This window comes from Triplophysa rosa, linkage group LG5, assembly GCF_024868665.1.
Source record: "Triplophysa rosa linkage group LG5, Trosa_1v2, whole genome shotgun sequence".
In the NCBI taxonomy this organism is placed as follows: Eukaryota; Metazoa; Chordata; class Actinopteri; order Cypriniformes; family Nemacheilidae; genus Triplophysa; species Triplophysa rosa.
In genome coordinates this window covers 16,380,613-16,398,989 of record NC_079894.1, presented here as the reverse complement: position 1 = coordinate 16,398,989, position 18,377 = coordinate 16,380,613, and the positions used below count along the sequence as shown (strand labels likewise).

General features: G+C 37.0%; 1 protein-coding gene across 1 annotated transcript in view; it reads right to left on the bottom strand.

Annotated features, from left to right (window-relative positions):
- The window catches only part of pde4bb (phosphodiesterase 4B, cAMP-specific b), a 47,746-nt gene that overhangs the window by 9,062 nt on the left and 20,307 nt on the right, over positions 1–18,377 (bottom strand). Inside the window, exons 4-8 of the mRNA XM_057332895.1 lie at positions 17,407–17,604; positions 16,630–16,666; positions 16,465–16,535; positions 16,045–16,094; positions 1,733–1,845 (exon numbers count right to left, since the gene is read on the bottom strand). Coding sequence (XP_057188878.1) covers positions 1,733–1,845; positions 16,045–16,094; positions 16,465–16,535; positions 16,630–16,666; positions 17,407–17,604 — 469 coding nt within the window. The remainder of the gene's footprint in view (positions 1–1,732; positions 1,846–16,044; positions 16,095–16,464; positions 16,536–16,629; positions 16,667–17,406; positions 17,605–18,377) is intronic.

The following is an 18,377-nucleotide window of genomic DNA, read 5'->3' as shown; positions in this document are numbered from 1 at the left end:
TATTATTGCAATGCACACATAATTTTATAATGTATAAAACTGTTATATAATTATTATATAGTTCATAATGTTATATAAAGACATTTTAAATATGTGGAATAAACGGTTTATTTTAAATATAGCCTTGATTTACATTGAATATTTAATGTATGTTTTGACAAACCAACTGCAGTTTGATTGATATTAATTGGAATGCACAATAAATAAACATGATTTTTGAACATACATACATACATACATACAAACATATATATACATAAAGCTATTACACTATTGTGTAATATTATAGCTATTACAGCTATTGTATTATACATACATTCAGCTATCCACATTCCCCTGCATAACTTGTATATAACAGTATAATTTGTATATAGCACACCTGTACATACAATATACTGCCTATTGTCCTTTTGTCTAATATTGTCCTTTTTGTCAAATGTGTATTGTCTCTCACATATTTATTTTTTACGTTTTGTTACCTGCTTTGTCACTTTTTTAACCTCTATGAGCATTGGAGCTTCTGTCACCAAGACAAATTCCTTGTGTGTCAAAGCACACTTGGCAATAAAGCTCTTTCTGATTCTGATGCATACATACTGCATATATATGTGTGTGAAATAAATATTTTATCTAATGCACTGCACATACTTAATTTAAAACTTTTTTATGTCTGTAAATTCTTAAACAAAATGTAAGGGTTATACACTGAATTAATACACAATTCTGTAATATGAAATTTAATGTATTCTGTAAAGTGAATACACTATAAATTGTTGCGTAAATAAGTCTAGTACAGTCAGGTAATGTGTGTCCGTCCTGTATTGACTTCATGCTCTTTATCTCGATCTGATTACTTATTAGGGTAAACAAAGCAATAAGGTCAATGACGAGGTCAGTGCCAATGCAATAAACCTGCATGTAAAATAACTGTATAATCATTGATGGGTGACTTGTTAAAATGTACAGTAACTAATTCGAAAATTTCCTTTTCACGCAAAATCTATAACCACACACAGTAGAATTTACTGTATGTGCTAAAGTTACGATACAGTTTTAATATACATTAATGTATATTATTGTAAGATGTTCATTTGTAATGAATGTTCATTTTTGGGTCATTATCCAGAAGCAATGCTCATGGTGCTTTTGCGATTGACACTATCAGTGTTCCGTGACAGTATCTCAAGATCCTACGTCACTGATGACACTGCCAGCAGAAACCTCAACAACCACACACTGTAAACATGCCATATTCATCAGCACTTAAACCTGCATACAAAACAGCGCTGACCCTGACTAACCAACAACACGCCTATATTTGTAAATGATGCCAATAAAATTACTAAACCGCAAATCATACTGGCTTATTATCTGTGTGTACAGGCACGCGTACACACACCTATAAACAGACAATAACAAAAGTTACTTCAGTAATATTTGTGGAACGCCACAAGAGGGTATCTAAACCTCCACACTGCATCTCATCTTCTTACATCTCATCTTACATTTATTAACAAATGCCAAGTTGAAAAACTACTACACAGAAAAAGCAAATGCACTATAAATCACAAAACTCAAGCATCTGATCCCTATTAAAGAACCAAACTGCACTGCTACCGTTCTGTGCAAACACGCAGAAAAGCAAATGTGGAGTTGGTCTTTAAGCTCTTTGGCAAGAGCAGAAAGTTTGGAACCCTCAGGTAAAGAGGGAGTGGACATGCTGCTGCCTCACCTTGGTAGAGGCCATGTCACTGACGGAGCGATACGTTTGTATGGTCTCCAGCTGGTCCAGGCACCAGTCAAGCTCCTCCATGGTCTCCACGGCCAGCTTCTGGTAGGATTCATCTGTGAACAGACACACAGACATGCATTCAGGATCCAGTCTCTGCTGCATGGCCAGAAAAGGTGCAGTGCAGACAGGGGAACAGTAATGTTTCATGGTGGGCTGACTGCTGCTGATGTAGCCATTCTGCAGTGCTAGACGCTCCACTGGATTAACAGTTCACTGCACGCTCCATAGTCCTTTCCATTGTGTCACTGTCTCTGTATCCAACTCACCTATTGTGTAGTCTGTCTGGCAGTGTGTCTTTGTGTTCAATCTCTCTCTCTCTCTCTCGCTCCCTCTCTCTCTCTTTCTCTCTCACCTACTGTAGCATTGCCTTGTGCTGATGTGTCAATGAGCCTCAGAACCAGGGGATCTTAGTGGGAGGGACTCTGCAACTCATTCCTTCTTTCTCACTTCTGTTTCTCTTTCGCACATACGCAAAGTCTTGTCACATAACATTATAATGAGAGTTAAACTATTCGTTGAACCTTCTCACGAAATGAGTGAATATGCAGTTGATTGAAACCAAACTGAACAGAGAATGGTCATGATTGACGCTCGATTTTTCTGTTATTCAGTTATCTTGATCCCACGAAAACACGACCTCCTCCCTTTAACTGTGAATTCTAAAGCAAAAACAAAGAAACTGTATTTTGCAAAGTGAAAATTGAGGTTATTTAGTCATGAAAATGTTGGTAATGGCCCTTAGCACATTTTCCTTTAAAATTCTCATTGCACTCACGTAACTACGGAAGAGTATTAGGGCCAAGCAATAAAAAAAAATATAAAACCGTTTTGAGATTAAAGTCATTATAATGCGAAATTAAACCCGCAGTTTTTCGGGGTAAAAAGTCGAAATTAAATGTTGAGAATAAACTCAATAAATTTTGAGAATAAAGTCATTGTGTTTCAAGAAAAACTCGTTAAATTTCAAGAAAAAAAACTCGAAATAAAATGTCGACAATAAACTCACTATACTTTGAGAATAAAGTAGTTGTGTTTCGAGAAAAAACTCTTTGAGAATAAAGTCGTGTTAATTTCTTCTAAAGAGACCCAGTCGCTGATAGTATTTCTTTGTTACTGAAGGAAAGCCTAAAGTATAGCTTGACTAAGTGATACAACTCTGCCATGTCCTCATTCAGTACTACGCAATGAAAATGACCCTGATATAGGATAAACGTTTATTCTCGATATTTTATTTCTACTTTTTTCTCGAAATTTAATGAGTTTTTTCTCGAAACACAACGACTTTATTCTCAAATAGTGAGTTTATTGTCGACATTTTATTTCGAGTTTTATTTCTCGAAATTTAATGAGTTTTTTTCTCGAAACACAACAACTTTATTCTCGAAATTGATTGAGTTTATTCTCAACATTTTATTTCAACTTTTTCCCTGAAAAATTGCGGGTTTAATTTCGCATTATAATGACTTTAATCTCAAAACGGTTTTATATATTTTTTTATTGCTTGGCCCTAATACTCTTCCGTACGTAACTGAACATTTCAACTTCCAGTTTTTTGTAATCGTGATTCTTCCCCCAAAATCTAATTACAGAAATATAGTGATTTTAATGCATCGTAGTAATGGAAATGTGGGATGGAAATAGCTAAATTAAATGGGAAAAAAGGTGTTTTTTGAGAATTTGGCAAAAAAATATTCGGAATTTATTTGAATGTTTTGAGTGTGAAATACAACCTGTTTTGAGGTCCATCCTAATACTGTAACTCATTTGTCTAAGCTGTCAACATTTAAATTAAATCAGTGACCATTAGCACAGGGATCTAGAGAATAAGTTTACATAGTGAAAAGATAAGGACAATGAATCAAACACACAAAAAAATGGGGGTGGTCTGTCAGTTTGAATGATTACAGCGAGTCTTTAACTCTGATCCCTCAGTAGACACAAGGTGTTATCTGCATTACGCACCAGCAAAAGAACCCCTACCATCTAAAGTTTGATCCCCACGAATGAGCTAATGAGCTGAAGGAATGAAATCAAAGCCGATCTGTGTTTGCAGGAGCAACACGAGAGGCAAACTTTACTCCCTTTGTTGGCCTGCATCCAGCCAAAGCTCAACAGGAGCCAAGCAAAGTAAACCACTTCCCCTGAGGGTGAGACGCCGCTAAATCATGGAGCAGATTTCTGTGCGACATTCAGGCTGGAGTCTCCCCTCGGGCTACAGCTACGGCCGGTTTGAGTCTTATACACACAAGATCATTGACAGGGTGACCTTGAGAACCACTGACAAGTGTATCTGTTCACGACTTAAAGATTTTGAATACACAGCTAGAGTACACACATCCAAAGTGTATGGGCAATGCATGCTTGCAAGTTCTGTATATTTGAATTCATGTCTGCATTTGCATGTTTCAGATTTAAGACTGTAGTAAACACGCTTTCTTGGATTATAAAACATTTTAGAACTTTAATTGGTAGAGCATTTAGACCACTGCTGAAAAAAGAAATGTTATGCGGCCCAACTTAACTTCTGGTAGAACGCCGTGAGGAATAATAATTAGTTTTAATTCAATTCAATACAATAAATATTCAATAAAATATTAGTATAAATTACTATTAATATAAAAGAAATTGTTGTTTTAAAACAAAACACAGAATGGAAGTTAACTTCGGGCCAGGCGGTTTCATCCGATGAAACAGTCTATAGAAGCCTGACCAAAACACAACAGAAAATATAATGTATTTCATGGCTATAACAGGAATTTTATTGGTTTTAATGGAAACTATCTGGTAGACTATGGTGTCTAGTGGTATGTGATGGATTCTTTTGGGGGGATGTTATCTGGAAACTAATAGAAAACCATTTAAGGGATAGTTCACCCAAAAATGAAAACTCCGTCATGAATTACTCACATTCAGTGGTTCTCAAACTTTTTCATTGTAAGGCCTTTCTATATTTCATAAAATTCCACAAAATCTGTGGCCCCCTGGATCCATCTTGGGGCCCCCCAAGGGGCCAAGGCCCCCAGTTTGAGAACCACTGCTCTAGTTGTTCCAAATCTGTATAAATGTCTTTGTTCTGATGAACACAGAGAAAGATATTTGGACGAATGCTTGGAACCAAACAGTTCTTGGACCTCATTGACAATGGTAGTCAAAAGTGCCCCAGAACTGTTTGCTGTCCTAAATTCTCAAAAATATCTTCTTTTGTGTTCAACAGAACAAAAAAAAACAAAGGATTTTTTTATACTATGGTAGTCAGTGGTGGCCAAGTAAGGCATAATCCACGGCTAGCATGACGTGGAGGCGAAGAACCACCCGACGTGAAGCAGAAAATCCTTTAATGCATGGCTAGCCGTGGATTATCCCGCTTATACCATGGTTATTTGCCAAGTTAAAGCTTTTATTGATGTTTACAGTGTCATTTTAGATCAAACAGGTGAAAATGACGGTTATTTTGTCAGTTAATTTTAAATGTAATCAATTACAATTACAATGGAGCTACCCGTGCGTTAAAGGCTTTTAATGCACACCTTCCAGCCAATCAGAATCCAGTATTCAAACAGACCATGGTATAAGAACTGTTTGGTTACAAGCATTCTTCCAAATATCTTTCAAGTGGTGATGTGACACGGCTAAAACGAATATTATCATTTGTTTTAGATGTAATGCAATGTGTATACATGATTTAAGGTTAAAAAATGCTGTATTTTACACATACCGTGCATGTTTGTATCTCCTCTTAGCCCCGCCTCTCTGAAACGCGAGGATTTTTTACAAAGCTCATGGCTCTGAAAAGCGAGGTGTGCTATGATTGGCCAGTTAACCAGTGCGTAGTGATTGGTCGAATACTGCAAGCGTGTGATGGAAATGTAACGCCTCTTACCATATTTGGAACATCAGGTTCCAAAGCAATTGTGCTGACAGGTACGCCCACCTTACTTGCATATACATTTGGGCGGTCTTAGTCAACTCATACCACGAACTGACGTAGATTTGTGGGGGTGTGGTTACACGAGACGTTTCAGGCAGGTCTGGGTGAGCATTCGCTTTTAGATAGAACGCATATTTTGTTCCAACGCTTAAATTTTTGCCATTTTACGTGTCTGATACATGCATGCGCAATTTATGACACACCAAAGACACAGAAAAACACGTATTTGCGCCATATGACCCCTTTAAATCCTAATGGAATGCCAAAATCACACTACAAAAAAGAATCATTAGAATTTCTGTGATGGTTTCTATTCGAGCTCTGTTGTTTTTTTCAGCAGGGACATTTAGCTATCAAAGAAGTTTCTTTTATGTGTTTGTATTGTATTGTGTGGGGTGTTTTTAATGCTCGGACTGCTGTCTGAATGCTTTCTGTCTTGAGACCTGTTAGACATGTGGCTACTGAAAACATTTTTCTGGAAGAACATCTATAATTTGTTTATTAAATATACCAGAAAAGTTTGAAGGTTAAAGAATCGTTAACTAGTGTAAAGTAGGCTTGGTACATGATTTTCAGGGGAAAAAAAGAGAACTAATGGTTACCTTGTTTTCCGCGGTGAATGTTTTCAAATAAAAGCAGTTGTCCACTTTTTGCCTTTTGTTTCAGTCTTAGGGAATTTTATATTAATATTTAGATACTGTATATTGGCCAATATATTGGTTATCGGCTTCCAATGTTAAAGAATTATCGGTTATCGCTATCGGCCAAAGTTTACATATCGGTGCCTCCCTAGTGACAATAGCTCAGCTGTTTTTAAATCCGTGAAGCTCTCCAGTAACAAACTTCTTTATTCAACAGTTAGTGTTGAAATGTGTCAACATTTCCTGCAGTGGGGTTAAAAAAATAATTACAGCAGTATCGTAGTCCTATGATTGGTCATGTGGCAGAAATACCACATACATCAATTAACATCAGGCAAGCGCGTCAATAAATCTTACCCCTGGAGTTTAATTGATGAATTACTCACAAGAGTTTCAGAGAGCACCTGTTACTAAAGTGACCACATCCAACAAAGTCATGGGAGTAACATGTGCATGGCCGTTATAAAAGTGAGAGAAGGGTTTGCATAAACCATGCTGACGTCTGTGAGGGATACGCCACATAACTCGCAATGAATAAGTTCATTTTAGAAGAACGTCCTGTGCTCAAGATGTTTCACATATGGAGGTGATTTAAACCGCGTTTGGACATCTAAAGCCTGGCGTGGATACACACGAATATCGGCATTAATATGTCATCGTCACGGAAGCTTTAAAGGGAACAAGTGGGAGACTTCTACGAGGGGCCTAACTGAAGCCAAGCATGTGCCACTGTAAGCCAGTGATGCCCTTAATTATGGCCAGGAGCATACTGCCAAAGGTTTGACAGTAGTCATTTATAGTAAAATAAAATAAATATATAAATTTATTTTTACACATAAATATATAAATAATGTTAAGAATGTTAAGAATAAAACAGCAGATTCAACAACAAAAATCGTACAGAGAAATTTATGCATATAGGCCGACACTTTCAGTAATGTCACACAGAATTTGCACTTCTGTTAAAACAGAAAGCTCTTACACAATCCGATAGATTGTGCAGTTGACTATTAGACTCAAAGTGCAGTAAATGTCATGTTTCACAATTTTGCCTTGCTCAGCCTCATGACAAACTATGAATGGACGCTGAGACCCTTTGAAAAGTCAAACTCTTCCTTGCATACAGGTGTGACTTTCAATTTAGCTGTCCCACTCTATGACTCCCTTTACAAAAGACCATAGTGTATATTTACCCAGAATCCTCTCTGTCCCACAAAACCAACCCTGTGAGAGCAGTTGGCCTTTCCTCCGACCCCCCTTTCCCATTACGGCTGTACACTGCCTCTCTGTATCTGTTCGTGTCCCCAGCCACACCGCTGATATATGGGCCAGGTTTTCCAGATTCTGCCTGTGAGAGCCAAAAGTCAACAGCTTCCCATTTTGACCGGTCTGCTGAATGTGACTCATAAAGCTGCAAACTCACGACAGCTGTGTGATTCAGATGCTTTTGATAGTCATGGCCATTTCTTTGTCATTTCAAAATGAAGAGGCCAGGCTGACGCTGTTAAAATGCCTTATCAAAAGGACCCGCTGAAAGGCAAAAGATTCTAACTGTAAGAAGAAAGAGACATAATGTAGACGTCTGAAGAATGTCTGTCTGCCTCAAAAAAAACATGAGCAGTTTCTATGAAACATGAAGTTCACATTAAGTTTCAATGGTTCCAGTTCTTAAAAGCAACATTAAAAGTACTTTGATCAACTTTCTCAATCTAACAGTAAACTTGTTGATGTTGGTACAGTATGTGCTTGCTTTGTTAATAGACGATTTCAACGGACACATGCACCTGACCCGTAGTTAACTTCTGGTCTGTGTTTGTTGATCGGTCTGGGGTGCATTTCCCAAAAGCATCGTTAGCCAACTATGGTCGCAAGTTCCGTCGTTCCAGCATAGATCAACCATTTAAGTGTTTCCCAAAACTATCGCTCCAACGATCAATCGCAAGCAGCATCGCAAAGTTGCGTGGTTGGAACTACAGGTCTAGAGCTGTGGTTAGAAGCATCGTTCCTTATTATTATGACATGTAGACTTACATGCATCAAGCTTTTGATCAAAGTAAGCAAGTAACATGCAGTGCATTCCATATCCATCACTCAAAATATATACAAATTTAATTGGACATCTTTTAGTTTGTCGAGGAAATAGAAGCGTTGTTTTTAAAAGTGCGCATGCGCTTGACCTGCGTGAGCTAGGACCCTGTGGAATCCCTGGGCGGAATGTCGTAGGAGGACACTTATAAATGAATTAATTATCATGAAATAAAACAACAGATAACAAAAATAGGATAACAAAAGTAGTCCTTAAATGCAATGTATGTTATTTACAGCAAGAATTTGACATTCATTCGATCTGAACGTATTTATGTCATGACTCTGCCTTATCTTGTCATGGTTTTCTTGGTCATGTGGCAGAGTCATGACAAAGCCTTTGGTTTTGTGTGGAAAGGAACAGATTATCATCATTATTGACATAATATGCGTCCTCTCCGGTCTCGTCATTGGCCCCTCCCCTCTCGTTTCCCGTATTGCTTCCCTGCCGTGTCTTATGTTCCTCACCTGCCCCTCGTTATCTTCCATTGTTTGTCTCCCTTTAAAATGCCCTCATGTTTCATTGTCCTGTGCTCATTCGTTGTGCTTGTGTACCCGTTCTTGTCTTGACAGTCGTGTGCTTTATTCTTGCCTAGCAAAGAAAACCTTGTCTTGTTTGGATTGTACCTTGATGCCTTGTTCCCCAGTCCTGTGTACGTCATGTAAGTTTAGTTATCCTGTCTTTGTTGTTTTTTCCCCCTTGCGGGAAGTCTTTGTTTTGCATTTTTGTACAATTAGTCCAGTCTGTTTTGGCACCCCATTGTGGGTTTTTGTTTTGTTTTATTATTAAAATCTCTTTTATTTAACCTCTTCACCACCGTCTGCCTGCATTTGGGTTCTTCCCCTTCCACGTTCGTGACAATTTATTAGTAGATGTCATTACTCCACCACCTGTGTGGCGTCATCAACTAGATTGCTGAACCAACTTGGTTCAAACAATTGATCTCCGACAGAGTTACTACGGTTTCGGGAAACAGTCGTAACTACATCGTTAATTTCCCCAATGATGCATCGTACTATGGTGGTTAACCAGCGAGTTATGTCGTTGTTCGGGAAACGCACCCCTGGCTAGTGGCTCATAATATAACAATTAATATTTTATTTAATTTATATTACAATTTTATTGTAAATTAATTTTATTAAATAAACAATATGTTGAATGGGTGGTGTAACTGTCCCATTTAAGTTTAGCCAAGTAACGTTTGTTCTACTGGTAACCCAAAATAATTCTGGCTAGAAATAATTTTATCTTGCTAGCTTGTTATCAGAAATAATCTACAGGGACTCTATTCTTTGCGGATGTGAATCGAAAGTTAAATTAGTACCACAAAAGTGTGCATGCGCAGTAAAATTTGCTCTATTGGGTGTTCTAAGGAATTGTTAAATGGTTGCTTACTTGTCTGAGAAAAAACAACAACAAAAACCAAGCCTTGTTCTTATTCAGCTTTATAGATGTGGTTTGGGATTAGGGGTGTCACTATATACCAATATTGACAATAACCGTGAAAAAAATAACATTATTATTAATATTGTGCTAATAAAACACATAAAATAAAACACATCTAAATAATTCAGCACGGTTTTAACATTTTTCCTTAAGAGGCACAAGGGTTACAACTTGTGTGAGTGTGATTCATTGACCAAAAAGAGAGCGAAAACCTAAAATAAACAAAAATTGAGATGAATTTATATATATATATATATACAGTATATATATATATATAAAACAAAATTAATAGACATTGAGATAATATCGTTAATGTGAAATCTATTATCTTTGGTGATAAAATCTGTCATTTTAACGCAATTCTATTATCATTATATTTCAATTTGGTTATTTTGATCCAAATGACTTAAAACACGGTTAACAATTTAAAGTGAGAGACTTTCACATACATCTAACCCACCCATGTCCTAAATTAACCCAACACAAGTTATTTGCTGGATCTAATGGGTCGGTGGGTTTTAGCTGACTGAATGGCGCTCTAGAGGCCGAGCACATGTTTGTCCTTTGGCTCAGCTCGTTGGCTCTCACCATCCCACTCTTGTTTTTGTTTGTCTGGGCTTTGCACGTGGGCAGTGGGACTAGAATGCCAAATAGCCCCATGAATCAACTGTGTCACTGGGGTCACCTGCACTCAAAAAGAGTGGGCCGGCATCCAAAAATGACAGCCATGCCTATCTGCTGTCCTAATAAAAGACTCCAACCGAGTGTGGAGTCCTACCAACTAAAACAAAGCGTAAGTGTTCTCAACGATCAAATTATTGGAGCAGTTACAGTTAGTTTTTCATTAAAAGTGAAGCGCAACAGTGCTTCTACAATGAGTTTGGGTGAATAATGAACTATGTCATCAATAAAGTATGTGAATAATGACCTTTTTGAAAACGATTCCTGCGAAAACAATGTTTTTCGCCACTGCCACACGATTTGCATTTGGAGCAGAAAGTATATTGTGTAGGTTATTTGACATTTATTGCTCTTAAGAAACACAGTGCTCGGGGGTCTCTCACAGTTCGCAATGCTGGTTTTTATCTCAGCCTACGTTTAGTGCTGCATCTCTGGCAAACAACGCTTTCCACTCCCTCCCTCTCCTTTGCTTTCTCTCTTTCGTGTCTGCAACTCATCTCATGCTTATTTGACAGCCTCCACAATGCACCATAGAGAGCTCTTGGCCAGAAATTACTTTAGGGAAGGGAAGCCGGTCAGCTTTACAGCTCTTCTGACGTCAATGGCATAATTCAAATACTAACCAGGGTGCAGGCTTTAAGACCTGCACCACCACTTTGCAGTCTGGCTGAGCGTAAAATAGGGACTGGAGTATTTGTGAGGCTGAAATGCATGTGAAGAAATCTTCAGTTGAGTTTGAATGGGTTTTAGACTAAGAATATTGGTAAACAGGTGCATGAGCTATATTAACATAAATAAAGTAATAATTATTACAATGCTGTTATCATAATAAGTCATTCAAATGAACTCTCGGTGGTAAAGCTGTAGTTTCCAGTGACACTAGCAAATACAATCCCATACCAATTAAAAGTAAACAAAACACTACATACAGTATGTTAGTGTACTTTCTGCAATGAAGGAACGGATGTTTAAGAAGATTTTACCTAAAAATTGTAACAAACAATTAAACAAACAAATACATAAAAATGTATAGATATTTCAATTGATCTTTTTTCTTTAATAACAGTTCATTCATAACTAGTCTCGCATAGCCAGACCTTCAGTATGAAGGTTGCGGCACAAACACGTTTCGTTTTGTGCCGCGACATGTTTAGAGGCGTGGAAATGTCCCCGACTGGTGACAGACCGGTGTACATTCACAAACATGTCAAAAGTGACCAGCGACAAAATGATTATAAGTTTATGTCGTGAACCTCGCATACTTTTGAGAATTTAAGCATTTAGTCGATCGTGATGAATTCTTATAGCAACTGTTGTAAACACGGCAGCTTACTTCTTAGATCAGACGGCTTCGTGTTGTTTCCAGGCGGACCGTTAAAGAACGTGACACGCACGTCTCCCAGACATCCTGTGAAATTCAACCAATCAGATGACGACTTCGAACGTGCTCAAGTGTTTCCAGAAAAGTGTGCATTATGCATCAGACGTTTAGCCAACGGTCCGTGGGCGTGACGTCTGAGGCTAACTCATAACAGACTCACAGCCTGAGTGCCTTCATTTACTCACCCTCAAGTTGTTCCAAATCTGTATACATTTCTTTGTTCTGTTGAACACGAAAGAAGATATTTTGAGGAATGTAGGAAAGCAAACAGTTCTGGGGCACTTTTGACTACCATTGTCATTTTTTCCTACTATGGTAGTCAATGGGGTCCAAGAACAGTTTGGTTACAACCATTCTTCCAAATATCGTTCTCCGTGTTCATCAGAACAAAGAAATGTATACAGATTTGGAACAACTCGAGGGTGAGTAAATGATGACAGAATTTTTATTTTTAGGTGAACTGTCCTTTTAACATCTGTCAACATTCTACAACAAGGGTTCATGTACCACAAGAAACATCAAACTCGCACGCACTAACATGCAAACCCACACGCACACGCTAGTACGCCAGCATTACTGCATATAAATGCATGGCTTGTTTACATTGCAATGTTTCATCGAAAACAATCCACTATTGTGTGCCAACCACAAAGACTTTGCTATGCAATTCACAACCAGAATAATCAACATGAGCACAGGTAATTTAACAAAGGTTTTGCAATTCATGCAAAAATTAAAACACACATGCAAATAGTTATGCATTTTTTAAAAAAGCTTCACGTCCTGAGATTCATTACATTAACCACATAGAGTAGCGGCCCCAAAAGTATCCCACCTAAAGTAATTTAAATGAGATGTCAAAATATAAAACAGATTTGAATCTGCTAATAAATGATATCTGAATTTTGATTACTTTAACTTTGATATGACTTTTGATACAACCAGCTGTTACCAAGGTGGTGGATTTGTTTGAAGTTAATTCCCTTCATGTTCACACAGGTGTCCTAGCAGAGCAACCACAGGTGTCCAGTAGCTCTTAACTTGTGCAAATTCTTTATAATAAATGCTATAACTTTGATATTTAGTTGAATATGTGGCTTAATATTAGTATCTAATGCAATAACATTCATTCATTTCTAAGTGTGGCTTAATTAGCCAAATACTTTTTCAGGGCCACTGTAGCTACAGTATAAAGAGCCAATGTTTTTCGGTACAGACTTTGTCTTTAGCCTGATCTCTGTACTCCTGGCACAGCTGTTTAATTCTGTCAGCGTATCCCTCAGCCGTCCCACCTGTGGCTCATTAAACCTGTATTCTGCCTGACAGCCAGCTGCACGACCCTCCTCCTTCAGTGCGATGGCCCCTGGCAGTGTGTGTGTGTTAGAGAGAGAAAAAAATAAACAGGTCTGAGGATGAGACCTCTATCCCTCAGGATCCTGGCTCCTGATAAAAGCTCTTTTCTTATTTTTCTTTCTCCCTTTCCCTCCCTAATTTTTGGGAAGTGTTTTACAAAGCTGCGGTTCACGGCCAGGGCACTGGCAAACGGGCTCTATGGCGACATCAACAATAAAAAAGGGTGAAAGGATGAAATCAAATTTCTGTCTTCATCAGATACAGTGTCTTTAGATTATACTGGAGACACACATATGTAGCTCAAATGGTATAATCTACTGTACACACTGCATGAATAAAGTCATTGCATATGATTCTCAAAATGTGATTCTGCATTATCTTAACTCATCAAAGTGATTAAAAGAAATAAACAATTTTAAGAAATGTCAAGTTACATCAATTTAACAAGTTGACTTGTAGGGACAATTTGATAATACTTAAAAATGGAATGCTCCTAACAAAATATAAAAAATATTTATGATCCTAACAAAATATAAATGAAAATACAATGGATTTAAAAAGGTGAATAATATATTTGTGTGTGGCATTTACACTTAATTTGTGCAAAGTTATTAACTTAATAATAGATGGTTCCTTAATAAAAGTGTATATTACTAAGTAGTACTCAGTACAGAGTGTACTAACAACCAATGTTCAACAATTCTGCAATTAAGCATCTTTAAAAATAATAACAGCAACATCCTCACGCTGTGTTATTACTCACATATCAGGTCAAAGAGACACTGTAGTGCGTGAGGAGTGTGCAGAATACAACATACTCTGATTTCCTCTGGCATATACTTATTAAGCCAGTGGGACACAAGCGAGCACAGCGTTCCACCTTTTCATTGTGTGGTTGTGCGTGTGCTTCTTCCTGCAGGACCATGTGGTCTCTGTGTGCTCAAACACACAGGAAGTGAAGGTAATAGTAGGTGGTTGGCGACTGACGTCAATGAGGCTGAAGAGGCCTCTGAAACAGGAACCAAAACACCCCATAATGGCTTGCCCCCCTCCTCTCAAGTTTCGGCTCGGTAGTTCATTGGCTAAAGCTTTTACATCTAGACCACACATACGCACATACAGATAAACACGCATGCAGGTGCATTTACTACCACACATGCTGGGCTAACATTTCCTAACTGTTGTCTGTTAAAGCAAAAACTATATCATATTAATATAAATAAATATAAATATAAATAACATGATGTGCACATCCTTCAATTTCAATATGTCATTATGCTTTGCATTACAATGCAATGGAGAAATACATGCGTCCCATGAAGTCATGATGTAAAAATCTGGGAAACACTACCGTAAAGTTGTATTTGTTAACATTAGTTAACTTCATTAGTTAACAATAAACAACAGCTCATGTTTGCCATGCATTACCATTATGTTAATGAATGAGACCTCAGTAAAGTGTTACCCAAATCCTAATGTGTCTAAAAAAAGTTTCTTTTCTTATAACTGCAAAATAGAAAATGGAATTATTTTGTACCATTTACAATTTTATATCTTTTGATGTTGGGGTTAAATATGACCCAAACATATTCTTCACACGTTTCATGAGACTCAACCAATTATTCATCCTCACCAAAACCCCAGAAGAGTTTCATGAACTTTGCAGAGCTGTACACACATACTCGTATTTTTTTTTACGCATGCTTACGCAAGCATGAAAATTGACACCCGCACAAGTGTGTGCAACAAACACACCTTATGTTCCGCTGTCTCTCACACACCGTCTCCATTGTGTGTGTGTGTGTGTGTGCGTGTGTGAGGGGTCATAAAAACAATTATCTTACTCAAACTTTCATTCTTTCCTTTTCACCCACACGCACACTCGCATGTCTTTGTTCTTCAAAGACGCTGGGCTTTTTAGGCCTTTTAGATAGACAGAGGTGTGGTAACCATCGTACGAGTCTTCAAACGAGACAACAATAATGTATGTGCTGCTTCAACTCACAAAACATATATACGGTTTCAAAGTGACAACATAAACAGACGTTACTGCGCAGGCGCACATTTGTGACCCCAACTGAACTTACGGTTCACATTTACAAACAATAAAGTGCCTGTAGATTATTTCTTATAATAAGGAAAAGAAACCGAGAAGAACCGAGCGTACGAAGAAACGGTCTATAAGTCAATTACATGTGGCTTGAAAATAAATCTTGTTTTTTGGAACTATTAAGTGACACTTTAGTGATTTAAAGTACATTTCACCTCCCAAATTAAAAATTATTGCAAAACAACTGGATATTTTACTTCTGGAATTTATGAATTTATGTTTCCTAAATGTTAATACTTAAAGAAAATGTGACATTTGCTGTATTACATACAGGTATATATTATTCTACACGATTCTGCTTTATATATGTAAATATGTTATAATTATTATATATACAAAATCTAAAGATATTTATTTATTCATTTATTTATTAGATATTATTTATTAGAATGATCTTGCTTGGTCTATAAACACATGCACTGTGCTGTGTTTTACCTTTCTGTGTTTTTCTTATTTGCTCCTGTAAAGCTGCTTTGGAACAATGCACATTGTGAAAAGCGCTATATAAATAAAATTGAATTGAATTGAATTAAAGATATGATACATGTGTTACATATCGGTGAGTTCAAGGATGTCCCACAGACAGTATTCAGAATGAGTAAATAACATTGTTTCAATTATCTTACCTGACAGGTTGGCCTTGGTCACCGGTGGCTGACTGCTAACTGGTGATCTTCTATTAAGTCAAACAAAGGAACTACTGTAAGATAACTCCATCCTCAATTAAACACTATATTTTTTGACACATTTTTCGCAATCAGTTTCTGAAAAAGCTGCTGTTTTGTAGTACTGGATGTGTTTACAAAAGGGTCTAATGGAAAGTAAACAATGTATAAATTAAATAGGAATAAAAGACATAGGAGCTGCTAAGTAACTCATATTATTTATTATATTATATATTTTTTATCATTTATCATTAATATTCCAATAACAAAAGTCAGCATCCCTCGAGTCTAGTCTACCACAATTAGGCAAGTTCTGCCCTCTTGTGGTGCCTTCTCATATTGCAACTTTTATCAAATGCATATACTCTACATATTACTTACTTGCTGGGCGGGCACTGTACATTTGTCAGTACTGTGAAATTATTCCTGACAGTGCGAAGACTGGCAAGCACCTATTGCACAAAAACACAGCAACATGAAATACAAATGGCACATGAAAAATACACAGAAAAAACACATATCTGTAGACATAGAAGACAAACTAACCTGAGCAAAAGGAGTAACTATGAGCTCTTCACTATGTCTGAGAAGCAAACACACAAAGACTTACGTAAAAATAAATATGTATTCTTTTGTATAATTTATGATATAATATAACTTGTCATAAAAGTCATAGAATATATGTGCTTTATTCCCCATAATTTTTATGTTCAGCTCATTTTAAAAGGATGTTTATTGGTTTTTAACAGCTTATGTAACAGAAAATACTGAACAGCAAAAGATCAAATGTGAATTGCTTATTTTATACAGTATATCTGCATTCTATTTATTTTGCACCACAGCTGTAATGATACAGTATGAATGATTTATTACATAAGTGCTCAGTCCTACACGTAGAGAACTATCTTCCAGCGGAGCTCAGTATCAAACCTCCTCTGAAACAACTGATTGAAGGTATTAAGTGAACCTTAAGACCCTGATATGATGATTCAGTGTGTTTAAATCCCAATGGGTATCTTGTAAACTCTGATGGAAGCTTGAGCTGTGTAACAGAACTCAACCTATAATCTGCACTTAACGCATGCTTTACTGGTGTCTACAACCTATAGGTTCATAAACCTCATACAAAAGCTTCAGCATCCTATTCAATAGAGAAACACCATTTGCCAAAATGTCACTATTAGCTAACTTCAATTATTTTGTATTTACCTTTAAGTACCAAAATATATCCCTACAAAATAAATATAGTTAGGGGTTGATATAACTGGAAACATTTTGTGGAAATAAAAACAGTGAAGGTGTTAAAAAGGGTTGAGTTCTTACAGCTGTTCGCCTCCAAGGGACGACTTGCATGAGGGGGATTTGGGCGAAATGTCGTAATCGCTGTCCGAGCGGTAGAGAAACGACTCCCGCCTCTGACCGTGACTGGCCATGTTGGGATGCAGAACCAGACCTGAGCCTGGTGATGCCTGAAGGTCCAGTGGACTGCAGCCCATAGAGGGGCCATTCTCCACCTCCAAACTAAAGACAAGAATCAAAATGCTGATTACAAGAAGCTACAAATTTCATAGGTTAAAATGTGTACAAAAATGTTTTGCATGCCAAGTTTTCTCATCTTATCTCTGAAATTATATGGTCCCATAGATTCGAGCAAATTTTTATAAATATTATATTTGCAAAAATATTAAAAAAGCTTCAATGCCTTAACTAATTTGCTCACATAAAAGAACACAAAAAAATTGTTGAACAATCTGATTATCGATCTGACATAAATGTTGGCAGCTCGTTTACCAGGAAGAAGTAATGTTTTAAAAGTACCAGGCAGCTACAAATTTGAAGTTTTACCAAGTTGACATCAAATATAAGTCAGTAAATGTCTTTAAAGGAACACTTCATCCAAAAATGAAAATTCTGTATTTATTTAGCCATCCTCAAGTTGTTTCAAGTCTGTATACATTTTTTGTTCTAATGAACGCGATATTTGGAAGAATGCTTGTAACCAAACAGTTCTTGGTCACCACTGACTACCATAGTAGGAAAAATGCTTTATAAATGTATTTTTCTGTTGAACACAAAAGAAGATATTTTGAAGCACTCTTTACTGACCCAAACAAACCCTGAGTTGTGAAGTAAGAGGCAGCAAACAAGGAAACAAGTCCATTTCGCAAAACATCCTTTTAAAACTACCAAAATATAATGAAATATTTGCACCTTATGATGGATGACAAAAGTCTATAATGTCACCAGAATACAAAGCATGTTTAAAGAACCATTAATGGTTCTTAATGGTTAGA